Genomic DNA, 14350 nt, shown 5'->3' on the forward strand with positions numbered 1-14350 from the left:
GTGTACAGGCAGTATGCCTACAGGATATTCCACGCAGATCCACAGTAAATGTCAGAGTTCAAGTAAAGCCAAAAACTGTCTCCAGGGGTGAGTGACAGGATAGTTTGATTACTGACTAACCGCTTGTGCGAATGTACGTACAAATTAGAGAATTACACATGCATGCATGTACTAAGTTTTGGAGCTATACCCACATGTCATATCAAGTGATTGTATACATGATAACAACACAATTTTTTATGCTTGCCTGTAGGAATTCAGGCCGTTGAAAAAGTACAGATGTGCAATGCTAATGTCCAGTGTGAGCTTCTGTTACCTCCAGTCTTTTCCACCCCTATCAAGGACAGACCACCTCCTGTCTTTGAATCTGATCTGTCTGAAGTGGAAGCTGATGTCACTGGTCCGGACTTCAATGAAAACTCAGAGCATGAATGGAGCAAACAGTAAGTACATACCTGTTAGTTCACAAACAAATTGGATGAAATAAAATTTTGAACTCAAGGTCCATGGAAGATCCGATTCCTGATTCTAGCAGTGCATGTCCTAGCCCTTCAAAGGAGATGTGTTTTCTTGTATATGAATCGGCACTGTTACTTCTCTTCACTACATGTGCTGTCTGCAACAGTCATGCGACAAACATCAAGAAAGTGGTCAAGGGTTCGTTTCTTCGAATCACACAATTGTGCAGTAGCTGCAAATACCAACGTGTTTGGGAGAGTCAACCATTCATTGGCAAAACACCAGCTGGAAACATATTGACATCAGCAGCAATTTTGTTTGCAGGATCACTACCAGCAAAAGTGTTGAGGATCTTCGGATTCATCAATTGCTCGATGATAACCTTGAGAACCTTCTTCAGGCACCAAGAAATGTATCTGAAACCAGCAGTCAATTTGACTTGGGAACAGCATCAGAAAGCATTATTGGAGACACTCAAGAGAAGGAATGGAGCCTTAGTGGTTGCTGGAGATGGCCGATGTGACAGTCCTGGTCATTGTGCAAAATACGGGACTTACTCACTGGTTGAGCTAACTTGCAATAAAGTTGTGAACTTCAAACTTATTCAGGTAAGCTGAAATCAAATATAATTTAAAGCACGTTGTAGATACAGTTAACTTATATGTTCACTTCACAGAGCAACGAGGTTGGTGGAAGCTATCATATGGAAAAGGAAGGTCTTTTAAGGTTGATGGAGTTTTTACAACAAGAAGAGCTTGCAATAGACATGCTCGTAACTGACAGACATGTACAAATTGCGAAGTGGATGAGAGAGAACCACCCCAACATTAGACACAGATACGATGTATGGCATGTTGCAAAAAGTGAGAAAACTCCAATTTCCATATCTAATGTTATGACTTCAAGTTTTTATTAAATTTCTTGTTATAGGTGTACGAAAAAAATTACAGTCCATGTCGAAGCAGAAAGATTGCCAATTAGTTGGTGAGTGGGAAAAGAGCATTATAAATCACCTCTATTGGTGTGTAGCATCAACACCAAATGGTGAAAGTGAGATTATCCGATCGAAATGGCTCTCCTTGGAAAATCATGTCCACAATATTCATGACAGCCATGGTAGCCACTTCCCTAAGTGTGCTCATTCTTATATACTGGAGCAGGGCAGCATAGAAAATGGTTCAAACACCGTAAGTATCCGTCCCTTTGTTCTACTGCATTTCTTCTTATGTACATTCGTTTTGCTGTGTAAGCATGAATGTAGCACTGTACACAAAAGTAAAATGCTAAATAACTGCAACCACTTATGTATGCCTTTTCCCCAGACACTAAGGCAAGTGAGAAGCTGGGTTCACTAGTGACCAACAAAAGACTTTGTGGAGATATTGCCAAGCTGTCTCCAATATATCAGACTTCATCACTCGAAGCATTCCACAGCTTGATCATCCAATTCGCTCCTAAATCTGTTGCCTTCTCATACCTTGGTATGATGTGTAGGTAGGTAAAAACAAACGTCATTAATTAATAGCTGGCCAATAATTGGTACATTCATTCACTAGGCTACAGCTGGCTGCATTGCATTACAATGAAAATGCTGGAAGAGAGCAAGCTGTTACTGCAAAGAATGGTAAAGCCAGGTATGAAGTTATCTTCCCAAAGTACAAGAAAGGTGGCTATATTGTGAGAAAGGTCACTACTGACCCCACTTATGGTAAGTACAACGAATTGCAACATACTAGCTCCTGGAGCACCTGTATTGATTGCACTATGTGTACAGGATATGTAGATGATCTTATTGAAGCAACTGTGCAGCAGTGCCAAAAAGAGGATTTCATGCCAATAGAGCCACATATACCAGAGCCAATGTGCAGCTTATATGAAAAACCAGTGAAGAATGTAGCAGTGCAACAGCACAAAAGTAGATACAGCAGACTACACTCAACATAACCAGATAGGAATGTGACAGTTCACAAGAAATGATTGTTATACTAAAAACCTATGTTGGTGGGTACCTAAACCCAACATAAGCAGCTGTAGACGGGAATGCATGTCTAATCTTGGTGACAGCACAACTGGGCAAAACAACTCTAATTCTTTTTCCCAGCCACTCCCAGCACCATCTTACAAACTGACGGTATGCAATATACCTGTATCTCCTAGCAACACAATACTTTTGGATTTTTACAGTCAACAATAAATTCTAAAACTACTTACTCCTGTGGAGTTTCATCTTCATCATCATGACCATGCTCCTGCCGATATTGAAAGTACGCTGTTTGAAGGACCCACACATTCAGGCAGACTGGTTCAAATCCTTCGTGCTCTGTGATACACTTGCATGATGTTACACTTTCTTCCAGTTTCCTTTCAATGTTGTCATACTCGCAACAGCACACACATTCATCTACTGTAGGCATAACTTTGCACTGTCCACAGCTGCACCTTCATTTCAACACAACTATTTGTACTCGAGGTTGCACGTGAAAGGTATGACGTCATGCAGCTGTATATCAGGACGCTAAAAGGTATACATCATTTTTCTGCCGTGACCAGACATGATATTGCTATAAGTGAATCATGATTGGCTACTAAAGGTAAAGATAAGCTTGTCAAACGATTCCTGTACTCTCTGGTTTCCTGGTGTACGGCCACGTGACGACAGACGTCAAGTGTAAACACTCGCAAAAACAAGCGGAAAGCGATCACGAAGCTACTGCAATCATGCTTACCAGTCTAAATTCTGAAGTCTTTCATCGTTTTGCGTGCCATCATTGGCCGGACTGTGAGAAGATGAGTGGTTTTCGCTTTCCACAGGCTCGTACAGGTAAGGCTCTACAATGTCTCCAGAAGCTATAATTTCCTCCTGAAATGTGTCGCAACTACTGCTATTCAACGACGACCTGCTGTAACTCAAATCTAAGCTGGCAGAGTCGATGCTAGATTGACTTGGACTATGTTCTTCCTCTATCTGGAAAAGCCTTACGCGACTTCCGTTCAACTTGTGATGTCACAACGTACACGCCTCAAACTAATCGGAAGACGGAAGGCGTGGACAATAGTCACCGAAAAAACCTACGTTTTAGCCCTTAGAACATTAGCTAAAAATTCTAAAAAATTCATGCATTCATTTGACTGGCAAAGCAACGTTTCTAAGTTATAAAATAGGTTGCGATTTTTGCATGTCACCCTCCCTTTAAGCAGGTTTAGGAATGACAAATTACTTGAACTTGGTATAGCAATTATTTGACCAATAGCTACGTATTCCATTACAGATGTGTTTGTCGCCATTTAGAGAATAGCCTATAAAACTATATTTTAAAAACCACAATTTTATTGCACAAGTGTAGCTATAAGTCTAGCAGAAGTTTCTGAGCAATTTGACTCATACCAAGCTCACGATGGCCAAGACACGGAACTACACCAAGGCGGAGAGGATCAGGATCCAGGTGCTGCATGAGGAGGGTCTCAGCTGTCGCCAGATTGCTCGCAGGGTTCGTAAATCTCCTGCTGGCGTTGCAGCCTTGCTCCAGAAACTCCGTCAAACCAGTAGCGTGAGGGACAGGCGCCGCACTGGACGGCCACGGGTCACCACCGCTCGAGACGACAGGATCCTGTGCAGGATGAGCTTGCGAGACAGGAAGAAAACAGCAGTAAAATTGCACCAAGAATGGACTAATGGTGGTGCTGTGACTGCTTCCGTCAGGACAACTTGCAGAAGGTTGCTAGACCATGGTCTGAGGTCATGCAAGGCCCGAAAGAAGCCACTCATCAAACCTGACCAGAAGAGGAAGAGGCTGGCTTGGGCTCATAGGCACAAAAATGGACTCAAAGACAGCGGAACCGTGTGTTATGGTCTGACGAATCCAGTTTCCAGTTGAAGTTCTGGAGTTGGAAGGGTGACTGTCTGTGACGGAACAATCAACTCTGAGAAGTATCAGGCTATTCTCCGTGATACAATGCTACCTGCAGCTTGTGAGATGTCCCGGATTGGCCAGAACTACACATTCCAGCAGGATAATGCTCCATGCCACACCTCAGTCTCAACAAAACGATGGTTTCAGACCAACAATGTTCGGGTGATAGACTGGCTGCCGCAATCACCAGACATGAACCCAATTGAGAACCTGTGAGGCGACCTGAAAATAGCTGCCCAACGTCACCAGCCGACCAGCAACGCCCAGCTGAAGGCTGTACTCCAAGACGAGTGGCAGAGGATAGCTCCTGAGAAGTGACAGAACCTGGTGAACAGCATGCCGACAAGGATATGAGCTCTGATCCGTGCCAAGCAACTGTGTACAAAATAGTAGCAATTATTGCTGTGATATTGCTAATTTGTTGCTGTTATTCCTATCTCAAATGATGTCTTTCCCTACGTTACATGTTACTCCATATATTTAATGATACTGTTTTGTTAGTTTTGGGCATAATTGACATTTTATAATAAAAATATTGTTATCTCAAATTATAATTGTTATATTGGATTTATTACTGAGCTATAACTGCATTTCTAACCAAATATGACCAATTTACATAAAACATGACATGTGTCCGACAACTTTTGGCCACAGCTGTATGTATATACTTGAGAGTTGACAGCACGATATCACGGTCTAAATTTGAGCGTTTTTATGGGGTGATTGCGTAGAAACAGATGTTTTGAGAGTGACAGTGCAACGCGTTTGGCAGCTGGTGGAAGCAAGTCAGAAAAGAAAAAGGAAATGAGAAAAACCCAAATGCGAAGAAAGCACTGTAAACCATCTTGTGAAGAAATTACAGAACAAGTGGGTTTTACATACACGATAACTGAGAGAAAAGCCTATATATATATATATATATATATTAATTGATATGATGGTGTCTAATGTAGCTAGACGAGGTTGACTCCACCACGTGAGCCGCCGCTAATTAACGTTGGCGCGTCAACTCAGTCTTACTTTTCGCGCCGCTCCGACACAAGGTCAAATTTGTTGCCCTCCAAATGGCTAAACAGTCATCCACCAGTGCGTCCGACTAGAGTGCGAGCAGTCAAACTTTTCGATTCTTCTAGAGGAATTAAAGACTCTGATGGCGGAAACAGCGCGGACGACGGTTCGACCGAAGCTCGCCACTCTAAACACAAGCGGTGCAGCATCAGGTATTAGCCCGAGAGTCGGTTTGCGCAGTGCAGTGGTTGGTTGGTAGCGTACATTGTTACACGGGCCAACAAACAAAATATTCTTTTGGCGCGTATCAGTCGCCGGTCAGCGCCTTTGTTTTCCTTTCACTACTCTTAGTACAGTGACATGCATGACAGGAACTACTCCACATGAACTCAAGTTTGAGAAGCCCATTTGAGATTGTGATGAATCTTTAAAAAGTGACAGAAGCAAAATTTACGTCATTCTGTGAGTGATTATTACTCACATTATACGATTCTGTCATAGCGCGACTAATTACCTTCAAGGTGCATACCGGCCCCAGGGTTTGCACTGCTAGTGCTTCTTCATTCTGACAGTTCTAAAACTGTCAGAACAGTTCTAGCAGTTCTGCCTAGCGAGCTGGAATTGTTGAAACTGTCACGCCATAAGTTAAACACAAAAATTCCCGGAGATTACCGAAGTGAAATGGCGGGTACAGTTGCTGAGGCCGTTGTGGACCTTCTTGTTGGTTTTAGAATGCACTTGTGACGACCATCGACTTGGCAAACACCAGAAGAAAAGACATTTGGAACTGATTGCAAGGACCTCCTTGGCGAGCAGCTCCAAAAAACCGAAGGCACTGATGATGTTCGAACAGACTACAGAGTAGAAACGCCACTCTAAGTCTTATTTAAACGCTTATCGAAAGTATGAGCCTTTGCGCAAGCTCAATTTGCTGACAGTTCTAGGCGTTCGTTGGCTAGAAAAGTTTCGAACGCACCCGTAGCATGAAGACCTGCCATCTCACACAGTTATTGCATAGTCTGCTGGTAGCTACAGCGGCAGTTGTACAACGTACAGTCGCAAAGAACATTTAAATTTAGCGCGGTTGTCGGAGAAGTGTGTGATTGAACACGCATGCGCAAGTACTCGGTACGCTTCCGGCATAGTTCTACGTACTTCAACAGATTTAGATTACGTAAAACTCCCATACAGTCGCTAAACTCCTAAATGAACAACTACGTTAAGTTGGGCATTACTAAAACCTATCTGAAGAGACTGGACAGACAGGTTTCAGATTTCCTAGCAAGCGCATTGTTTCGGCTCCCAAGATCACCGCAATTCATGTACACTTTCACAAAACTAATAGTTTATAACCGAAGATTAAAGTTAGGACCATGCCTAAACACAGGGAATATGCCGCGAAACCTACGTAACCTAGCTAGGTTAATCCGTGGTTTTTTTGGGTTCCGGTTCAAAAAACCCATGTAACACAAGGTGTGGGAATCTGAAACCCTCTGAAACCCTCCTAGCTCACGACTTGATGCGTACACTGCAGCTAGACAGATCGCAAACCAATAGAAGAGAGCGGAGATGACCTCATGCAACTGTTCTCCGCTTTGTAGCAGCATTGCATCATTGCGGACAAGTCTGTAGACTGAAGTCCACAGAACCCACTGTAACCTTCAAAACACAAGCAAAAGCCAATGCAGTTGCTACCAACTATCTCTAGACAGCGCGCGAAAGTACAAGAGCAAGCTACCTGAACGATGGCAAGAAATCAAGTAGGTCTTTCAGCATCCGGTCTATGCTATCTACACGTAGAGATGAACCACGATTCACCTCGAGCTTCTGTTCTAGGACAAATCAAAAACCGTTTCTAGCACATCGGGACGATGGATCTGTCCTCGCGATCGAGAAGTGTATCTACACCCAAAACGGCGAATCGATTGGCCGATCGCAAGTGCTGTCAACGCCAGCTCTAGCTTCGTGGCGGGAAAAGAAAATGACAGTACTAATAAGACCATCAAAGGCGGCACGTTTCGACCACTCTACATTGGCACTGAAGACACCAGGTTAGCTGCAGAAATAAAATACGTGTACAGACGGTAGGCTTACTACTAGTGCACAGTCATGTACGCATGGCGGGATTCCGCGGCAATAGACATACAGCGCGTGTATACAGTCACTAGCCTATCTATATCATAGTTAGGCTGCATACCAAATAATACAAATTGTCTGTAGATACAGCAAGCCCTACCGTGTAGCCAAGCCTAAGCAAGGTACCTACAATCCCTCTGAATCAAGGAAGTGGATACAGCATACGTGTCCTTGTTGCGAAGAGTTTGTGCGTTCCTTCCAAACAGAAGAGCAACGAGTAGCGGTGATGAAGTGCCTTCGTCACAAAGCTCCATGCCGTCCACCTCCCAAAACACCTCCGGGCTTCTGGGATCTAAGCACACCTTTCTGTCCGCCTGTGGATGGAAGTCCGAGGGCTTTGAAGATAAGAAAGGTTGAAACACTGCCAGATACACCAGGAGAAGTGTTGGGGTGGGATTCTGACTGACAGAAACGTTAAATTTTGCCACATTTAAATTGTTTTATTTCATTTCCAAGTTTAGAAAGTTTAGCCAATAGCACTACTAGTAGATGTGCACCTATCATACTATGTGCACACCACACAGACACACACAGACACACAGACACACACAGACACACACAGACACAGACACAGACACACACACACACACACACACACTAGATAGACTAGCAATAAGCATATGCAGCAATTGTTGTAAGAATAAAGCTACTGCCATGCACTGTCTGGAATCCATTCTTTGCCATTGTTTGTCCATGTACCTTTGGCAAGGCCAATGATACTTCTTCTGGAAACTTTGTCCACATGCCTACTCTCTCTTTCATAACACTCCTGCCGTCTTCGACTTTGAATGTAGAAAGCTACTCTAATTGACCTTTCCTGATCCACACAGTTACAATCCACAACTTGGCCAAACCATTGCTGGTCATTGTCTCCCATGATCATAACCATGTCATGAACTTTAAGATGTATTGGCACAATAACTGAAAAACTCCTTGTGATTGGGTACGGTCGCATGAAATCCAGAACAAGATAACAATGTTGATGACCTCCATCCTCTTGCAAAGGTAATAAAATAGTCTTACGAATGAGACACGTAGCAGGAAGGATGACCTTTGTTTGATGTACACAAACAGCCTTTAGCCCAGTTTGAGTGTGCACTCCCAACTCTCTGTACGTGTCTGCTTCCATAGCTACTTGGTGCAAGTCTCCACAGCAAACAGATAAAATTTTTCTGATCTCAACTAAAGTACCTGTATTAGTGTTTGTAATGTGACCATTAGGTAAACATGACGCCATTACTGTGTCAGCAGAACGAACCACCATGCCACAAAACCTTGGAAGGACTACCTTGTTGCAAACTGCAGTGCTCACTGTCCCCCTTGACCCAGGTGGAAATAATCGCACCAGGAACTCACCAGCCACTCGATCATCAGGTTGCACTTTGCCCGCTAAAACAGGTTTGTTGTGTTTTTCAACCATATCATGAACATTCGACAACCTCTTGGCCCAAAGCTATATAACAGTAACGTTCATAAGCGACATATTGTACAAGAACTATGAGACAGTATATATATTGACACACCATGTGCTGAGCTACTCCATGAGCTTCATCTTCAACTTCAGTCGGTGGCAATGTATCAATATCCTTGTAACATTGGACAAACTCTCGTTTAGATTTAGATATCTATATAAACAAAGATACTGCTAATTGTTCTTACCAGCCATATCCGGATCCTTTGTCACCAATCTCTATCCTATGGTCATAACAATGTTTACCTTCAATTAGAAAGCTGAGTCTTGTCAAAATCAGCAGATAGCAGCCCAGAGAGTAACCTACTTAGCTGTAAATTAGGGTATAGAACTATTACTACCCAGTGATTTGGCAGGACAAAGCATAACTGAACCAAGCCACTCTATATATATGAACTACCTAGGAGCAACTTCAGCAATAGGATCGAAAACAGACCAATCAGCTTCAACCTTGCCTGGTCAACCAATCAGCTTCAAGATACTGCCTGCGGACCTGAACGGGAACCTCGGTCAGCCCAAACCTTTGATCCTTGTGATAGCCAATCACTATCAAGCAGTGTTAGATTACACAGATAATAAATAGCGGGAACTTTGATTCAACCGGCAGTTAGGACAGTTCAGCTTGTCACCTTCCCAGCTATATCAGCCTTCACATACTCATTTGTTAAAGACTTCACCATGCTTGCCTTCACAGAAGAGGATACCGAACTCCATGAGCAAACTGTTGCTGCAGAAGAGCAAGAGATTGATGTCATCGACCTCATTCAGCCAACAGACAAAGAAATGTCCCTAGAAAAAGGTAATTTGCTAGAAATTTACTCACCAGTACTGTACTTACCAACATTGCAACCATTGTTCACCCATGCCCTTGCATTGACATTTCTTTAGACTTTCGATCCTGGTCTGTGAAAGAAACGGCTATTTGGCTAAGAACAGTTGGATGTGAGGAAGTTGTCACAGCTTGTTTTATTGGTGGGTTTGCACAGTCACTGCATGCTTGAGGCACTAATGAACAAAGTTGCACACTCCCTGTTGTTCTAGATGAAGACATTGATGGAGAAGCGCTGCAACTAATGACAGAAGAGTCCAGACTTGTAGAAATTGGAGTCAAAAAGATGGGGGCAAGACTCAGACTTATAGAGAGAATTGAAGAACTGAAGACACAAATAACGGGTAGGCATATCAGTGGCTGTAGTCTGTCTAGATATCTGGTCTACAAATTGCTTCTTCTTGCATGTAGAAGTACAAGAGAAAAGCGAATCAGCACCAATGGACTTCGATTGCATGTCAAACTTCTATGGCAAGCTACCAAAGGAACGGCAAGCGTTTCTGAAAGCCCACCGTCCTTGGCTGTACAACCAGTACATGCACAGTAAGTGTACATGCACGTTCAAAAATACAACCTCCGCTGTCTTTAATTCACTCTATGTTGATCTAGGCAAACGATTCATCAGAAGTGAAGTGCGCAAACACTTCCCCATCGCCACCACATTTGCGTCGGCGGGAGAGCAAGAGAAGTTGGAAGGGCTGGTCAAGAACCTTGAAAGCAAGTGCTCTGTGCCAGAAATCGGGTTTGGGCTAGGTACGTAGTCTCTGAAGCACACTCGTAATTACAGTAAAATTAGTATAGTAATTATTAGAGTGTCCTCACCTCATTGATTTGTAGTTGGAATCCGCTACCATGCCATCCAGACTACTAGAGAAGCTAGGAGACGTCAGGAGGTACTGATAATTAGTAAGCTATATAAATATTAGAAGTTCATTTTCTGCTGGGTACTTGTACTGAACTGTTTGTCCACAGATCTTGTTCTAGCACGAGGTGTGCATTCAGATTTTAGCTAAAGAATTTCAACCATGAACTTGCAAGGGACATACAAAACTACTACATTGCCTTGTTAGATGGACCAAATCCTCACTACATCGGTACAGGATATAGCGTTGTTTGGGATTCAATTCTAAACAGGTTTCTAAATGTAAAATGTAATCTGATAAAAAAATGGCATTTGTTTGTATTGTTGCATATCCAGTTACTTTCATGGCCGTTGTTACAGTGATGTGTTTCTCTGGGCTACAAGTTTCCCCGCACAGATATCCCTAGTGTTTTGTGTGTCCCCCGTACACATATTACTAGACTGTCTACATCAAAGATACGGCAAGAACGCATGCTCCAACCATACAAAATTGGCGCGCACGACGGATAAAGCCCGGTTCACAGTACGACGCTAGCACGGGCGTCCTGCGAGCGTCCTGGACGCTGACGATGAGCGAGCGTCAGCGTCTGTGACGCTCCCACGACGCTAGGCGAGCGTCCCCGACGCTGGAATAGAGAAAAGTTCTAATCGACCGTCCTAGCCGGAAGTGAACCAGCGTCCGATGACATCACGTGCTCATTTCAACCAATCGAAAGTCGGTTAGAGCAACTGGACGTATCCGGGATATTCTAGTCGTTCACATGGCATCGATCATTGATTCGTCGCTGGAAGTTTTCATTGAGCGTGTGCGTCACTGCGTGGTTTTCCCCATGCGTTTGACAAGTTCAGTCAAAAAACTACAAGACCTAAGGATGAAATAGAACGGTTAGGACTACGGCGCAGCAGCAACCAAAGCAAAATGTCGTCGTCCCTGTCTGTCGCGAGTACATTGTACACACGTGGTTACTTTGCAGCGCCAGACCACTGTCGCAGTGTGTTCTTTGTGCGACGGACGCTCGTCAGACGCAATACTGTGAATGGTATAGCGCCAGCGTCTTCGCTGACGCTCGTGTGAGCGTCCTGGTCAGCGTCCAGGACGCTCGCAGGACGCTGTGCCAGCGTCGTACTGTGAACCGGGCTTAAGGAGCAATATGTGAGACTGGTCGCGTATATTGTCAATGGAGAGTATCCATACGGACTAAGGAAATCAGAGAAGTTTGCAATGAGGCGAGCTAGCAAGAGCTACTCGGTGAAAGATGGGAGACTATGTAAGTTGTTTATAAATGTACAGGCTGGTAACAGTTAGAAGAACTTTATACAGTATAGCGTATACAACACAAAATTTAACAAGTCTGTTTTTGCAGTCTTGTATATTTGTTTGTGTTTGCTACACAGATTCTGAAAGGAGTGCTGCAGTACAATATAAGTTATTACTTAGTTCCTTATTATTGAAAAGAAGCTGATCAAGCTTGATGCACTAAACAGTAGAATTGAATCTCTTGATTATGGATACGCTGCCACATCAAAGCCGTTCTGTTTGTCATTCAACTAAAAAACAGTCTGTCGTCATTTCTCAATCTATTTCTCCTTCTACACCTACACTTCCATAACTTCAACTGAAATGTTAGTGGGCACATCGCATAGAGACACGAGAGTTCGTCATCATACCACAGCTTCTCCAGCTGTATATTACACGTAACAGATTACCTCCACCCCTTCGACCATCGAGAATCGTGGGTAGCTACTTTGTCAGGTTGACCTGCCTAGTCAGGAAGAGGAAATTAAATTAGTGTACTTACCCAAGTATATAAACTTGCCCTTTCTCGGTTGTTGAATCGAATCGTAAATTCATAATTTAACCAAACCAAGAGGAAAAGCCAGGAAAAGACGTTCTTCGAGGAGCTGTGCAGCATGTGTTGCCACAATACAATGCTACATAAATAAGACGAATAAGGATATGCAAAGTGTTGGAAAACAAGCAACTATAACTATGAAAGGATTACTGCACTAAATATGAATTCGTTCATTCTTACTTAGCCTAGCATCGTTTTGCTGAGAAAAGTTGTCTTGTCGTTTTGTACGAGTTTGTTCAAATCCTGATGTGTAAGCCAAACAGCAAGATTCAAAACTCTAATGAATCAAGAAGAACGCAACTGTGCACTGTAATTCAATTTGTGAGTTCTCATAAATGGTAACTTTGATAAGAGTACTGCCGAAGCTTTTGGTACCATTATTATTATTATATTACACTATTCAATTCCAGATGGTCACTCGCGGTGTTTCGGCACCATCGTTGTTACCAAGTCATATCATTAGTTACATACCACACCAAGTAAAGGTTATCGGACGGGCTGGAACTGGCTTCAACTGCTTCAGTTCCGCCTTGCCAGGATTATTAACTACAGGAAAAGTTCAAACAAGCATTGATGGTGTAAGAGAAGCTCACCACGACCAGTAGATCAGAATTATCTCAAATTCGCTAGCCATCGTACTTCTTCGCCCACAAAAGTAGACATTTCTCAATCATCTTCCAAAGATCAATCAACGATCTTTGACTACGTGATGGATAGATATGACGTCCCTATCAGTGGACACTGTACCTCATGCGTCACGATCGATAGAACTTCTTCTGGCTGAAGTTCTTTCACCAGATCTATACAACGCTTGTGTTCAAGGTCCGAGAGGGTTTGACAGACTCTCAATATTTCCAAAATGCACATTGCTGATTCCATTCCCACGAGGAAGACACAAAAGTGTCATAGTCAATTCACTACTTCTTTCTAGACACCAAATACGGTAACAATGTGACTGTATAGATCTGTGAATGACGGCTCATTAAATGAATTAAATGAAGGTGGCACACCCCGCGACTCCATGTTGAACAAGGCGAATTCCTTGATATTTTTAAAACGTAACAGAAATGTTCCCAAAAAGAAGCCCTACTATTCAATTATCTAACCTCGAAAGCGTCTCTCCTAATGTAGGTGATGCGCGAAGTTACAGACGATGCAGAATGAGGTCTTCAACGGCAGCGGCGCGTAAATCTCGCTGCCATATTGGATTATACGGGCTGCTATGACGTAAACATACGTGATGAAAGGTAACGTGACGTAGTTTGTATGTACACAGCAAGTACGAACCAAATATCATCTTTGAATGCTTTGGAAGCGTGCGCATGCATAATAATAATCAATAATAATAATAATGCACAAAGTAATCATCCTCAGTACTCTATGTATATATAAATGAGTGGTGTTAAGAGTCGGAGAGACAGGACTTTGATTGACAGCGACTGTGTTGATGTTGAGCAACCTCTAGAAGATAGAACAAACACCGTCTGTGAAGATGTTCAAGAAATGTTAGGATTCCAGACAGTTGGGTCTGCATCATCTCATAGTCTAGGTGCTGCTTTATCCCATTTGAAAACTTGTGCTTCTAATGCTCACTTGTTAATTCATGATGTGCCTGGAGTTGGTAACTGTATGTATCATGCCATATTGTATCAGCTTGAAAGTAATGGTGCTTGTAGTGCAAGAGTTACTGAGCTTAAAGAAATGACTGCATCCTATCTTGAGAAACATAGTGATTTCTATAGTCAATTTGTGAGTGAATCTATTCCGTCCAGTAAATGTGACGAATGCAGACACTGAGGCTCCTGATGAAGAGGGTGCCCA

The 14350-nt window shown here is 43.0% G+C and overlaps 4 protein-coding genes across 4 annotated transcripts; 2 read left to right on the plus strand and 2 right to left on the minus strand.

The window, feature by feature from the left end:
• Positions 1-2452: 2452 nt before the first annotated feature.
• LOC134181559 (uncharacterized) lies at positions 2453-2873 on the minus strand. The gene is made up of 2 exons (XM_062648830.1): positions 2671-2873; positions 2453-2612 (listed from the first exon to the last, which is right to left on the minus strand). The coding sequence occupies exons 1-2, from the start codon at positions 2871-2873 to the stop codon at positions 2453-2455; spliced, it is 363 nt and encodes a 120-aa protein (XP_062504814.1).
• A 981-nt stretch (positions 2874-3854) lies between these two features.
• Positions 3855-4334, plus strand: LOC134181560 (uncharacterized). Its single transcript, XM_062648831.1, has one exon. The coding sequence runs from the start codon at positions 3855-3857 to the stop codon at positions 4332-4334; it is 480 nt and encodes a 159-aa protein (XP_062504815.1).
• A 3318-nt stretch (positions 4335-7652) lies between these two features.
• Positions 7653-9755, minus strand: LOC134181500 (uncharacterized). Its single transcript, XM_062648775.1, has 2 exons — positions 9038-9755; positions 7653-8967 (listed from the first exon to the last, which is right to left on the minus strand). Exons 1-2 carry the CDS (start codon positions 9038-9040, stop codon positions 8161-8163), a joined length of 810 nt encoding a protein of 269 aa, XP_062504759.1. The 5' UTR covers positions 9041-9755; the 3' UTR covers positions 7653-8160.
• LOC134181561 (uncharacterized) lies at positions 9664-14326 on the plus strand. Its single transcript, XM_062648832.1, has 7 exons — positions 9664-9784; positions 9874-9957; positions 10027-10158; positions 10226-10357; positions 10424-10567; positions 10652-10707; positions 13937-14326. Exons 1-7 carry the CDS (start codon positions 9664-9666, stop codon positions 14324-14326), a joined length of 1059 nt encoding a protein of 352 aa, XP_062504816.1.
• Positions 14327-14350: the final 24 nt, after the last annotated feature.

This window comes from Corticium candelabrum, chromosome 6 (assembly GCF_963422355.1).
Source record: "Corticium candelabrum chromosome 6, ooCorCand1.1, whole genome shotgun sequence".
Taxonomy (NCBI): Eukaryota; Metazoa; Porifera; class Homoscleromorpha; order Homosclerophorida; family Plakinidae; genus Corticium; species Corticium candelabrum.